This window comes from Hippopotamus amphibius, chromosome 8 (assembly GCF_030028045.1).
Source record: "Hippopotamus amphibius kiboko isolate mHipAmp2 chromosome 8, mHipAmp2.hap2, whole genome shotgun sequence".
In the NCBI taxonomy this organism is placed as follows: Eukaryota; Metazoa; Chordata; class Mammalia; order Artiodactyla; family Hippopotamidae; genus Hippopotamus; species Hippopotamus amphibius.
In genome coordinates, this window is record NC_080193.1 from 14524818 (window position 1) to 14540104 (window position 15287).

At 35.3% G+C, this 15287-nt stretch overlaps 1 protein-coding gene across 2 annotated transcripts in view; it reads right to left on the bottom strand.

Moving 5' to 3' along the window:
* MED13L (mediator complex subunit 13L) overlaps nucleotides 1–15287 on the bottom strand; it is a 298152-nt gene that overhangs the window by 119674 nt on the left and 163191 nt on the right. For both annotated transcript variants that reach the window (XM_057746699.1, XM_057746698.1), the window contains exon 4: nucleotides 11902–11985. In XM_057746699.1, coding sequence (XP_057602682.1) covers nucleotides 11902–11985 — 84 coding nt within the window. The remainder of the gene's footprint in view (nucleotides 1–11901; nucleotides 11986–15287) is intronic.

A 15287-nucleotide genomic window follows, 5' to 3' on the forward strand; every position in this document is an offset into this window, starting at 1 on the left:
TGCTTTGTTCTATAGCAGCTACAGAACATACTCTGTATTGTACTTCAAATACAGAGCCATGTTCAAATGTATCCATAATACACTTCAACTGAAGCATCTTCTGGTTTGAAATGTACTTAAGTATTTTACTCAGTCATCACTGGGTATTTTTAACAGCATATGTTCTAAGGGGTGGCGGAAAGGGAGGCCTTGCCATTATTAAAGTAGTGTCCTTTAGTACTGTAATTTACCTTTTAGAACCTACAAAACATGCTTAAAATGATCAAGGTTAATGCAAACCAATACATGTTTGATTTAATACTTGAACATAATTATGTGTCCCAAACCAGTACTGTAAGTTTTTAGAGACTGGCTAAAGGGTGGGCTACGGGGATAAAGTTGAAAAGTAAAAGCATATAATCCCAATTTTTCTATTTTCAGAAACTAGGTGTTTAAGGGCTATCACAATGTCTTGGTCTTTCCCTAAGAAACTCTAGTTGAAATCAAGGCCTAGAAATACTCAAGGATACAAGAAATCATTAGCAGAAGAAAGCTGTTATTTATTTCAGGGATGTGAACCATACTCTGATATAAGGCTTGAGTTCTAGATATTGAAATTATAAATAAGAAACAAAGGAAAGGGGGACTTCCTAGGTGGCGCAGTGGTTAAGAATCCGCCTGCCAGTGCAGGGGTCATGGGTCCGATCCCTGCTCCCGGAAGATCCCACGTGCCACAGAGCAACTAAGCCCGTGTGTCACAACTATTGAGCCTGCGCTGTAGAGCCTGTGAGCCACAACTATTGAGCCCATGTGCTGCAACTACTGAAGCCTGTGCGCCTAGAGCATGTGCTCTGCAACAAGAGAAGCCACAGCAACGAGCCCACACACCACAATGAAGAGTAGCGTCCGCTCTCTGCAACTGAAGAAAGCCAGTGTGCAGCAACAAAGACCCAACACAGCCAACAGATTAATTAATTAATTTAAAAAAAGAAACAAAGGAAAGGAGGTGGCATGCTACACTGGAATTGATATACTACTTTAAAGACCACTGAAACAAACTCAAAATTCTCCAGCAAACAGTCCAATTTTCTCCTTCAGTGAAACTTACCTTATACAGTCTTTTATTTTTTAAAATTCATCTAACATAGAAATACTTTAGTCAACTGTCTTTAATTATATATACTAAGACGTTCCTTTGTTTTCTTACATTCTCAGTACCAGATAAACTCTGTAAACAACACTGGTCAATTTCAGTGGTACATAATAACCCTTCAAATGTTCCCCAACAATGTTCCCCTCTAGACTCTTCTGTGTGCAACCAATTAGGAAGGCCTCCTTCTTTCTATGAGGCCTGTTAAGATCTCAAAATATGTTGAGTCTGTTTCCACTAGCAGAAATGCAATTTGCGGGCCAGCAAAGGGGGACAAAGTCCAACAGGGTAATGTATGCTTTCTACTAGGGAATACTTGAACTAAAGTAACCATTACGAAGAGCCCAACTGCTCAAACTTGAAACTTGAACAAACCACTCAATAAGAAAAAATACTTAGGAAAAACTCATGCAAAACTGACAATTATAAGAAACAAAAAGATTTTAACCCATTTATAAATGATAACATTTTAAAAGATCATCTTTTAAAATAAGAATGATAAAGAGAATGCTGTTGTCTTAATGACATAATTCAATATTTTGTTTTACATTAAATGAGTTTTAAGAACTCATTTTAAAATTTTGATTCTAGAAAACTAAATAGATTTACAACAGAAAGAAGTTCCATTCAGTTCAATCAAACCTGTAATATTTTTTGTATTAGGAATTTTAATAGATGTTGAGTAGAATAAAAGGAGAAATAATGATGTACAGTAAACACCAAAATAAGTATGATTCTGTTTTAAAGATTCAATTTAGGAATAATGAAAGAATGGGGAAAGGAGGAAGGATTTCCTTTCTTAGATGAATGTACTAAGGTACATTCATCTTCCTTAGTACAAATCCAAGAGAAAAATAAAAATTTTTAAATAATAAAATTTTTTAAAAACCAAGAATAGTAAAAACATATTATTGATAAATATAGAGGTAAAAGGTCAGGAAAAAGCAGCTAGAAAAGTTGCCTCAGGGGAACATCTCAAAGAAGAGAGATCGAAGTTAACTTGAGTGGCCATGGAAGACAAAAAGGGTGGGGGGAAAAAAGAGATAAGGAACAAAAGAGAAAAGGAGTAGTTTAGACTACGCTAGGAATTGTGAAGGGCAACTCTGGCTGGACAAAAGGCTTCTACTGTGGAACAGGAAAGCCAGATAAAGTTCAGGTAACATCCGAAATACTGACAGCACGTTATGTTCTTATGTGGGAGAGTGCCTCACCAAAAGTAGTCTAACAGAAGGATGAAGGATACACAGAGCAGAGTGATGAGCAGTCTGAAGACCCAGACAGGTAGAAGACTTGTAACAACAGATTAGATGTGAACATTACAACAAAGAGGAAGCTTCACAGTTACATAATTTAATATTTCATCTTAGCACTCACAGCTTTCTATATTCTTTAGCCATAAATATTAAGTTATAATACTTCAAACTTACACAACTATTAATAAAACCCTACATGAAGTACACTGTCACACTCTCCTGTCAGGTTCTCAGATAGAAATTTAATACTTTCTTAGAACCACACTTAATAAAAGCTTTATTTTTATAATATCCTCTAACATTGCAAAAACACCGAAGAAGTAAACCAAATACTTACAAAGTACATTACGTACTCTCAAATGTTTTTTCCTTTGATTCCATAAAAGGTTGGCAATAGAACCACAGTGCTAATGAACATCACATTTGAAAACTCATACCAGAATCAAGGTGATTTCAATCAGATCTTGAAACATTTAGTAAAGAGAAGTCCTTTAACAATAGAAATTAGCTCATGTCAATACTATAGGGGTAAAAATCAACATACAATATGAGATTTCTTCAGTAGCTCATTGCCATATAGTAGAAATACCTAATTCATTTAATATAAACCATGTACATCTATAAACTGATTTTAAAATATCTGAATAGCAAACTTCCCCGAGTGTAAAAAATTACCAGAAACATTAAACAATTATATTTATCTTTAATTTTTTCCTAAATATTACTACTATAACCACCACTAAACAATTACCACATGTTGGGTTATGTGCTAGCTACTTTATGTTATCTCATCCAATCCTAAACAATCTTAAAAACAGTCTCCATTCCACAAAAAATGGCAAACCTAGGCTCAGTAATCTTCAGTTTAGTAAAATTTATTTATGTAATCGTTAACACTTTAAATTATGTTTCATTCAACTGACGAAGGTGAAACAGGAAGAAAATTATATAAAATCAATCTCAAACAGTATTTTTAATCTTCTTTTGAGAACTGAACATTCTTGTCTAACGGGAAAGCAGAAATGTCCTGCATTCTAACTTCAGCCTATAATGTTTTTCCCCTGCTGCCAAGATGCTGCACAGATGCCACAGTCACATTTATTGAGAGCCATGATCACACCTTTCAAAGAATGAACCCCATTTGGTCCTTTCTTTGGTTTGGTCACTTCCTGGACCTTGCTTCTTCTCACTCCTGTCTCATTTCTCATCCTACCTCATCCCCTAGAGGAAATTAATAAGGACTCTTCAGGAACATTTTTATAAAGTTTCTGAAGTGACTAAGGACAAGGCTTTATATAAAAAGTCAACTCAGAAAAGAAATAATAAAGACCTGTCATGCCTTCACATTTTTTAAAAAGATGTTTAAGGTTTATAAATTTGGGCAATGAGTCCATAAACATTAATACCTTTGAAACAGTATAAAACACAAAAGCCATTAATTAATATAAATCCATATACCCCAAACACTGAAATTACAGAGAAAACAGGTGTCATTTCTTCAACAAAGTGAGTCTCCCACCACTAGGTGATTCAGCCCCGGAGACTATGCGATCCCATTTTAATAGACAAACGATGTAAATCACAAACAAGAGTGGGGTAACAAAGCAAAGTGGAGTTTTATGTCCTAAAACACTCATTCTCTCCACTTCGGGGGGTAACTAAGTAGCTCCTTCCAAACAAACTTATCTCCCTCCCTCTGAAAAATAACAACTATAAATTTTGAAGAAAATATTAAAATTTGCTAAAATAAATGTTACTAAAGTTACTAAATGGAGACAGGAACTGAAAGAAGGGGTAAGAGTCTATACATGAAAGAAAGGAACGGCGCTGAGTCCACCGCCCCCACCCCCACCCCTGCTTTTTTTCCAAGCAGGTTTTACCATGAGGGCACACTGAACCACACAGGGTGGTTGAAACTGATAGAAACCCCACTGTCAGTCTTACTGGCTTGAAGAACCAGAGGAATAGAGTTCAGAACACAGCAGCTAGAAAATGAGAAAGGAAATCCTGGAAAGAAGAGAGTCATATAAAACTGCCCAAATCTCTGACTGATGCCCTAAATTATGTGCATGGGTCAGACTTAGCCCAGCTAACACTTTAGAAACACTGGCTATTTGGTCTCCCAAGGCATATCTGACAACATCTGGAGACATTTTAGGTCCTCACAATTCAAGAAGGAGGGTGCTCCTGGCATGATGCAGGTGGAGGCCAGGGATGCTGCCAAGCACCCAACAATGGCCCACAATGTGAACGTGCTAAGGCTGAGAGACCCTGGGTCAAAAGAGGCACAGATATTTCAGCTGCTATCCACCACAGGTGAGACAACAGTCTGAAGTCTGACTCCAGCTAAAGCTAACTATTTAAAAACAAAAACAAACAAAATAAATAAATAACAAAAAACTAAATCAACATTCTTCAGAGACATATAACAGAATCCAGAGAAGCAATTACAATGCCCAAAATAAAATTCAAAATTATTCAACAGATGAGGAAATAGCAAAAACTAAACCATACTCAAGAGAAAAGACAATCAATGGAGATAATCCAGACATTTTATTTAGTACCCAAGATTTTACAGCAATTACTATAATTATGCTTTTAAGGACATAAAGAAAAATGTGCTCATATACCTAAAAAATAGGAAATCTCAGCTGAGAAATGGAAACGATAAAAAAAATCCAACGGATACAGATGTAGAAAACAAACATATGGACACCAAGGGGAGAAAGTGCGGGGATGGGTGGGATGAATTGGGAAATTGGGATATACACATTAATATGTATAACATAAATTAATAAGAAAAAAATCCAATGGAAATTGTGGAACTGAAAATTACTATGTCAAAATAAAATATACATTAGCCAATTACTTTTACTCTTAGTGCTTATTCCAGAATCTGTCTTCTTTTTTGCCCAATCTGTAATGATTTTCATTAAACTGACTATAATTATATTAAAAACTAAATGGAGGTGAAAAAGCATGTTATCTTCTAAACAATCATTTGATATTAGAAAACCAATATTTTCCAACGTAAAGAAAATGTCCCCCATCTCCATCACAGCCTACAAAGTCTCATTTGGTAAATAAAAGTAAAAAAAGATGTGTAAATGAAAAAAAAGTTATCTAAACAGGAGTAGTAATTTCCCTTAGACATTCGACTTTTAACTTGTAAAAATAACTTCCCACATGATATTGGTATGTTATGAAAAACTATGAGTGCAAATGACCTTCTAGGCATATATCATTTTTATACTTTTTCTAAACTCTTCAGATATTTCAGCAAAGTACCTTGAACTAAGCTATTTTAACTAAGCAAGAGGTATATAAGCATTCAATTTAATATGCGGCTATGAACTTCACTTGTGGAGCAGTGGTTAGAAATCCGCCTGCCAATGCAAGGGACACGGGTTCGAACCCTAGTCTGGGAAGATCCCAATGCTGGAGAGCAACTAAGCCCGTGTATCACAACTTGAGCCTGCACTCTAGAGCTCGCGAGCCACAACTACTGAAGCCCGTGCGCCTAGAGCCCATGCGTCACAAAAAGAGAAGCTACCACAACGAGAAGCCTGCATGCTGCAACAAAGAGTAGCCCCTGCTCACCACAACTAGAGAAAGCCCGTGTGCAACGAAGACCCAATGCAGCAAAACAAACAAAAGCTACATTTCCAAAATAATCAATTTCATTAATCCATGAGAATGATCTATTCAATATACAGCAAAATATTTCTATGCTGCTTAGAGTTTGGTCCCTAAAGTTTATATGATGAAAAAAACTTACTATGGACACAACCTAAATGAGACTACAGATATAAGCAAATTCTACCAAAAGGTTAATCATTTGAACCTCTATACATTTATGTCATGACCCTTCAGTTGACTTTTTTTACAACCAGGGTAGTGGACTTAGCGACATCTTAAGCAAAGGTTAAATAGGTGGTCAGCTGCATTATAAAATTAACTCTCACTTGGTACCTAAAATTTCTTCTCCCCTTTTCCTAATCTCATTATGAACATTATTACTCAAGTTAACATTCTCTCCAGACACATTCTTTAAACTCTCAGACCCTTTGGAACAGTAATATCAAATCCCTTAAATTGGTGAATAAAGGAGTTACTTTCAGCTTACAGCAAAACCAAACACAACAAAAACAATATGTTCTTGGTTGTAGAGAAAGAAAGAAGGAAACACACACACACACACACACACATCATACATACACACATCACACACACAGGGAACATGCCTAGCTTCTACAATTTCCCTAGAATCAGAGAATCGAAAAACTGAAAAATATTTTAGAAATAATAAATGCTAAAACTAAAGTCCAGAGGGATTCAGTAAGTGCCACAAAGTCAGACGGTTAACGGAAGATCATGCATACTTCTGGATGGACTGGAGATCAAGGAGAGCTCTGTTTCCAGCTTAGTTTCAGTCCTCTAGGAATTACGATATTCACAAAACCTCTTTAGTATATATACACATTTTAAAACGGTGTATCTCTTACTGAAAGGTATTAAAAATCCTTCTTGAAACTAGACAGTATATATTTAAACTGTGAAAATCAATCACTGATATTCAGGATATGTTTTTATTACGTACTTTTAGACTACTAGTAGGACAAAAAACAAAAACTAATGGTGATAATTGCCTTTCAGTTATTAAGAAAAAAGGGAAGTAATTTTTAAAAAGTAAACAAGCTACCTCTGGTTGAGCTGGTCTTTCAATTTAACACTGTATGCACAAAGTCTGTGAAAGTACAAAGCAGAGTGCCTGATACATGAAAGAGACTTTTAAAAAACATAGACAGTATCACTTAGTTTTATCATAGGCTCTTATTAAATGTTTGTCTCCTCCCTTCCTAGATCTAACAGTTTTCCCCTTTGCAGCTACTTGTAACAAAGTACAGTAAGTCTACATTCCTATCTTCATTTCAACTCCCATTTACAACTCAGGCTAACGCAACCGGAAATTCACCCCTTCACGGAAACTGCTCATGCTAAGTGCATCATGACTGCATAGCTGCCTTTTAGAATATATTTTATATGGCCTCTCTGCAGACTGATTAATCTTGAAACGTTAAAAATTCATGGTTTTGGTGACACCAATCCCCCTGGTTCTGATTTCTCACTGACCTTTCCTAGTCTCCTTTATGTGCTCCTTTTCCTCTAACTATCCTGTAAATGTAGATGCTCCCCAGGACTCTAACCTCATTATCTTCTCACTTTCACACAATTCTCAAATTCAAGTGATGAAATACATAATACCTTCTGATAGATCTTCCATCAGATAAACTAGCAGAAAATGCCTACATACTTTATAGATCCACCAAAAACAAGCAAAAAAATAGTAAAACTATTACGTATGATTAAGAAATTCAAATTGTCCCATTAATTTTTTTTATGAATTTCCCATCAGCTAGTCTTAAAGGTGCCACATGTGCAAAGTAAATTTATGAGGAAAACTAAAAAGTCATCACTAATGACCTTAATTTTTCTGGGCACTAGTAAGAGATTCCCTTTATCTTTCGCATTGTAAGTAACTATATGTCTGCTTACCCTCTAATGAGAGATCCCTTTCCCTGACTTTTCATCTTTGCATCTCAAGAAGGAAACACAGATGACTGGGCTATAATATGAGAAAAGTAGAGAAAGGAGGAGGATGGGAAGGAAAACAAGAAGAGGTGAAGAGATAGGGGAGGAGGGTGAGGAAAGAGAGGGAAGCAAAGTTTTAAAGTGCTAAAAAATATTCTCCTACATCAAAATATTTCATCTTGTTACACAAAAACCGCTTTTTGTTACTAAAACCAGAAGACAAGGGCATCTCTTGCACACTAGGTAGAGTAAGAACATAAAAAAAATTAAAGAAATAATCCCAGACTTAAAAGTCAAGAAAATATCCAGATGAAATGACACAAAAGCACTCAAAGTAATATACTTCCAATTGTGCATGTGCATGTGCATCTGTTAACAGCACATACAAAAGTAATTAGAACATCTGAAAACATGTGAGGCTATATGGAGTATCACCCAAGAGCAGGGCAGATTTGCCCATGAGGAGGAAATGATGAATTAATTTAGAAAATGCACTGGCAAGTCGGTATTTGTGTTAACTCAGCTACAGTACACCCGATACGAGGGAAGATCAAGGGTCCAAATTGTTACTGGGGGCAATCAATTATTTTGCTAAAAACAGCATTCAAAGACTAGAGAATATAAACTTCAAATTCTGTGGTAGTCAAATGTGAGTTGAAACTAGACTAAATTAGAAAATAAATACCTTTCCAATAGAAAGAACCTCTACCACTGGAATAATTTCTAAATTATTTTAAAAGGACATATTTTTTTTTACTTGTTTTTAAGAATATTCTGGAAGCAAAGGCTTTTTCAACTTCAACATACCTTAGAAATCAGAAATTTTGTATGTTTGATGTTGGCTGTCACAACTCTAGGACAAAGCCAAGTTCCTTTTCCTACTTATTATATTCCCAAAGATAAGTAACAAAAGATATGTTACGATCGCAAAAAAAAAGATATAAATTTCTTTCATTTTCTTGGACCTGCCTGGTCAAATCTGTGTGTGTGTGTGTGTGTGTGTGTGTGTGTGTGTGTGTGTGTGTGTGTATGAAAATTTACACACACACACATATATAATTTTTCTATACTTATCCTGAACATCATCTTATATCAAACAATGAGTCCACCAGCAAATGATTTAGTTTTGTTATCAATACAGTGAGAAATGATAGCTCCAAAAATAGCATGCTATTAATAGAACAGGTGAAACCTATTCATCAATATATTCATTTGTCACCACTATGAGAATTCTTTTAGCTTACAGAAAATATGCAGTGTGTTAAATCGTGTTTTTAATATATTGTACAAAAGTATCTTATGCTGATATTACTTTACACTTAGAATATTATTCTTTAAAGTATATTCCTTTTATCTGGGTCTAATGATATCAAAGAAGAGAATTCCTAAAAATATTAATTTATACATACAATGTGTTTAGCACTGCGCAGCAAATTTTCCTCTCCATTAGTTATTAAATTTGATAGGTACTAAAAGAAAAAAAACTTAAGCTTAAAGATTAATTTGTTCTCGCTTTTTCTCAACTAAATTATAAACTAGCCACATAAATTAACTCATTTAATGTTCACAATAACCCTCTAAGATACTAATTATTATTATTCAATAATAGCAAAAATAAAAGTTCACCTCAGAGAATAAGAGTGGAAAAGTCATTATACCTAATAAAGTTTTATTATAGCAAATGATAAATTTTAAAATTGAATCTTTGCTTTAAAATGTTTTCTAATTGTTAATGCCTTCTAAAATAGTTTTTTAATCATCAATATTTCTACACTACAAGAAAACAAAGTTCCACAAGATTCAACCACAAGTCTTAAAAGTAATAAAATAACTTAATCACATTGCTCAGAAATCAATAGCCTTGGGCTCCCCTGGTGGTGCAGTGGTAAAGAATTTGCCTGCCAGTGCAGGGGACACAGGTTCAATCCCTGGTCTGGGAAGATCCCACATGTTGCGGAGCAACTAAGCCCATGTACCACAACTGTTGAGCCTGTGCACTACAACTACTGAGCCCACGAGCCACAACTACTAAAGCCCATTCCCCTAGAGCCCGTGGTCCACAACAGGAGAAGCCACCACAATGAGAAACACACGCACCACAAAGAAGAGTAGCTTCTCCCTTGCTCGCCACAACTAGAGAAAGCCTGTGTGCGGCAACGAAGACCCAATGCAGTCAAAAATAAAATAAATAAATAAATAGATAATAAAGTAAATCTTTTTAAAAAAAAAAGGAAAAAAGAAATCAACAGCCTCCCAGTTACACAATATCAAATTACTTACATCTGGTTTGCTAAAGTTAGGAAGACTCTAAGTAGCTAAAGTGTAAAGATATAAAAGCTATATAAAATTGATTAAGTACATCTGACTTTTAAACATTATTTTTTACACTAAAATACTAATTGCTACTACCTTCAATCCCTATTTGATTTCTACATTTCCTCTTCATCCCCAAATTCCTCTCAAATCATCACACGAACATCTATACCTATTTATCAAAAGTGTTAGGACTGGCTCAGTTAATTCACCAGTGACCAGTTGTGAGAACGCACATTAAGCATGGAAAGGCACACTAGGAATGGCAAAGAAGAACACTGCGCTAAAGCAGGTCCATATGTAACCATCAGGACTCATCAACAATAAAAGCCCAAACTTTAACCAGTAGGAAAATCTAAGTCCCCTGTAAATTTAAGGAACACTAAGATGAATCATGTACATGAAACATTCATTAGTTAGACCAAATTAATAAAAATAAAAGGGAAAAAGATGTTCCTCTCCGTCAGTCAAAGCGTCTTTGAACAGAATCACACACGTGCACACTAGCGCCTTTCCTAAACTCATTCTTACCCTTTTTAGGCAAACTCTGATACACATAATACCTCCTGTCTATTTAAATATAATTTTTAATAAATCCTAAATGTACTAAAAAAGGGGGAAATATTTCAAGGCAGTTCATGGTGATTCGGCAAAAAAAAAAAAAAAAAAAAGCCAGTCCCTAATTTATCTGATTTGAAAAAAGAAATCCCAATTTTCATAAATTAGATTTGGTTAATGAGGAGATTCCACAACCACTTCATCAAAGCTTTAAGATACATAAGTTGGAGAGAAGGCTGCTATTAAATCTCTTATAGGAAGAAGAGGCAGGAGTGGCCAGCTGAAATTCTGGCCAACTATCCACCACACAAGGCCTCAGGAGCTCCTGTCTGCAGCCAGAAGCTGGGACTCTTAGCTTAGGGCAAATTCATGGATAGTAAAATAGAATCAAGATTGTGTACCCAGCTCTACAAAAATAAAACAGTCACCAATTTCGAATTAAACTCACACTGTGTTCAAAGGAAAGTGAGATAAATATTAGATTTTGATGGTTTTGGCTTCTGATTCTGGCTTGATTGATCTAAAACGCCATGTTTGTTTGGTATCAAAGACTGCCTTTAAAACCACACATATAATAAGTGATGGTTAAAAGTTTAGGATTGTTTAGTGAAGTAATTCCCAGTCTTGGTCTGACAATTGTAAAGGATGTGTTGACAGACTTTTAAGGGGCATCAAACGATTCTATAAAAGCTGTCACCATTTGAATTCACTTGACTGTTGATTGAAAGTAATGCCACAAAACATTATAAGGAAGAAAGATACATTAGAATAATGAAAATAACAAAATAGAATAATTCAATTCCAAATAGTGTGGTTATAAGGGATTTAGACATGGGTTACTGATAAACAATTTTTTAGTCAAAATTTAATATTCCACAAAAATTTAACGATAGAGTATTTAATAAAATGTGATCCACGAATCTATTCCAAATATCTAAACTACTAACATTATTGGGAAATAAATAAAAGCTGCTTTTCCTCCATTCACTTCTTCCCCAAAGATAGCTGTGGTCAAGTAAAAGAAACCAAAAAACCAAAAGCATTCTAAAGACTCACCTTTTGTTGACCGGCTTTTCATCTTTTTCATAGGGTCGGACAAACCATTTCCCAATCCTAACGAAGTTCTTATCCATTAGGCACCTACAATAATTACAAGAATACAGTTTTAACAACAAATTAGCAAGTCGCTGAATCAATAATCACAGATAAGAGCCACCACTGAAAATAAAAACATCACCAATTAAATGGTCAAAATGTTTCCCTATCACTTAAAATTTTTACACTATATTTACTGAAAGAATTTTCTGACTTTGGGTACAGATTTTTATTATGTATTATTCTTACACATGTAAAAAAGCAGAATAAATTAGCTGATATATTCCTGAAGCATCTTAACACTTCTGAATTACTTCATAACCAATCACAATTCTATATTACTTTAATTCTTGTGTGATTAAGAATGTTGGGAATATAGGCAGGATTCTTAAGATTACCTCAGAGATATTCTTCCAAGCCACTGATGCCCTTCTTGCAAGTTTAATGCTGGATCTTTCTTGCTTGGTGTGTGGTAGCCAATTCTTTAGCAGGGATTTCGGTAACAAAAGCATAGCAGAACCTGTTCTACTTAGGTATTTTCCTTTTGTAGATATGGTAAAGCACCTGATTATGGCTTTGCAAAAAACCGAGGAACTGCAGTCATTTCTTCAGTAATGAATATCTGCTTTCTTCATATCTAAATTGTGCCCCGCTTCTGTTTTCATACCGTTTTGTGTACACTGCTTTTCAATGTCAAATCACAGGGTACTCTTTCTGAAGACATGTTAATGGCAACTGAACTCAACTTATATAATACCAAAAATGCACACAATTCAACTGAAGTGACAACAATATAGATAGCTATGACCAAGTTCACTTGAGTACAGGCACATGACAACTATATCATTACCGCCATCCAGTCAACTGTGAGATGCCATCATTTGTAAAGAGTATCCCTAATTTTAAAAATATAAAAATGTGGGAGAAAATGTGCATTTTGAAACTGATGAAATACAGTAATCTCTAACACTATTCAATGAAATGATATATACTTCGTAAAAAAACCTGTCAGAAAGGTGTATGTAATTCTTTTACACAAGGTTCTACCTATCAGCAAAAGAGTTGCACAGCAATTTTTTTATTGAATATTCAGGCAATTCTGCACATGGCTTTTGCCTCTGTAATTTCCACTCCATCAAGGAGGATGGAAACAATTCGTCTTCACCCAACTCATTACAGATTACATGGGTTAGTAAATGGCAACAGTTTCTGCTGGCCACAATGTAACTCCCTATGGGCAGAGCCACTTTGAAGCAGTCTTGCATCAGAGTCACTGGCTTCAACTAGCTTTATTTTGAAAATGAATTTCTACAACCTTCCTTGTTCACAATGGAAAAAAAAAATCATTCTCAAAGTAAACCAGTCTGTTTTCCTAAGATTATAAATTAACTTGCTTTTTCGGGTTAAAGACTATATGACTCCATTAAAGTTAAGAAAATACAGATTACCCAGTAAGGTAAAAGTGCTCAAGAAACAAAACTGAAAAATAAAATCGCCAGTTTATTCCCTAGCTAAGGGACTTAACTGTATTTTTTAGGTAGACTATATATATGCTGGCACATTTCCTCAATTCTTTACTCATTTTTAAAGTCCAGATTTACCTTGTAATAGATTAATGTATATTCTCCAAAAGCTGTTATTAAATTGAAGGTGTATCTTAAAATCAACAATGCTTAGAATGAAAGCAATAGGACATGTACAGAATCACAGCAAACATTAAACACTGTCTTCTACTGACATATTCTCACTTAATAAATACCATTTTAAATAACATATTCATTACCTCGTAAGTCTTAAAGGTCAGAATTCAAAAGAATCATTTATGCAATAGCAGAGAAAACATGAATTTACAGTTTATGGACAGAAAAAACTCCAAGGCTTTAGACAGTATAATGTGAAACAAAAAACATAAAATATCTCTGATTAAAGAGGACAATGTGTAAAGTTTGTTTCAAAACTCTTGCCCTTCTATGAAGTAAAAGCCATAAATTCTATTTACTGTTTTCATTCCAGAACAAATGAGGGATTGGAGTTGAGGAGTAGCAGTGCAAAGCCGACCACTTACGGACAAAAGCAATAGGCAAAAAGCTAAAGAAAATGCTGAGAGTCTAACTCTCTGTGCTACTCTATCTCCTGGAGTTTCCGCTACAGATGATATTTCTTTGTCAGGCAATGTCAACAAAAGGTTATTATCACTAATACACAGAACAGTCATGGAAACTACTGATCCTTCAATTCAAAGCCATCTGGCTCCAAATGAGAGTCATAAATGACTTAGATGATTTTCAACCACTAATCAGTTTCTGTGTGATCAGTGATTACCCTCACATTGAAAGGAAAACATGAGAACACACAACTGCACTGGATGAAGCAGTGTTTTAAACACAGTTTTGGATTTGCAACTGACTTATTTCTGCATAAGGGAGCCATCAAAAGTCATGCTGTCACCAGTGATGTGGCAGAAAGCAAAGTCACCAAGTTTCTCAGAGAAGGTTGGGACCAAATTAGTAAAGATGCTAAATGTGCTCCCTTTCTCTGCCCTGACCCCCAACTCAAGAGAGAATTACAGAATTGCTGAATTAGATGTAGATACGGGTAAGTATGAAGGCAAAGTTTCTTTTTACTCGAGAAACAAGTAAAAAGAACTCAGCAGCTATCACTATCAATTTTTACATTCCTCGGTCTCTTAAATTTCAATTATGGCTGGTGCAAAAAAGAAACTCTCTCTCTCTCTCTCTCTCACACACACAGAGAGAGAGAGAGAGAGAGAGAGAGAGAGAGATACACAAGGATCCTCCAAGACTAAGCAGTACAGAAAGTATTTCCATCTGGGGTTTTGTACTTTTTAAGTTATGGTAGGAAATATGAGATGTGGCTTTGCTACGAGACAGTTCTACCACCTGATTGATACCTGGGACTATGCTGGCTCAATACCAGACAATATACTGAGGTACTAATAAGCCCTTGGTTCTCAATCACTTTGGGGTCATGAGTCCATGTTTTAAAAAAAAAAATCTAATGAAAGTTATTATAGATTCTTTCCCCTAAAAAAGGCAAGGAAAAGCAAAATACTGCATACAATTCCATAGGGTTGGTGAACTCTGAAGCAGATCCTAGAGTGATAACTTCTGTACTCACTACCATTAATCACTACTAACCCTGCTTTGGCCAAGAAGCCCTCCCTTTATCCCACTCAATCCCTTCCTCCTCTCATTTAATTCTGTTCATCTTTCCTGTCCCAGATCAGCAGAGCACTCTAGTATCTATGAATCAGCACTGAGTTGTAATGAATCATTTCTGTGGCTCTTCTCTCCCAAGAAGCTATGAGCAATTTGGGGGCAGACACG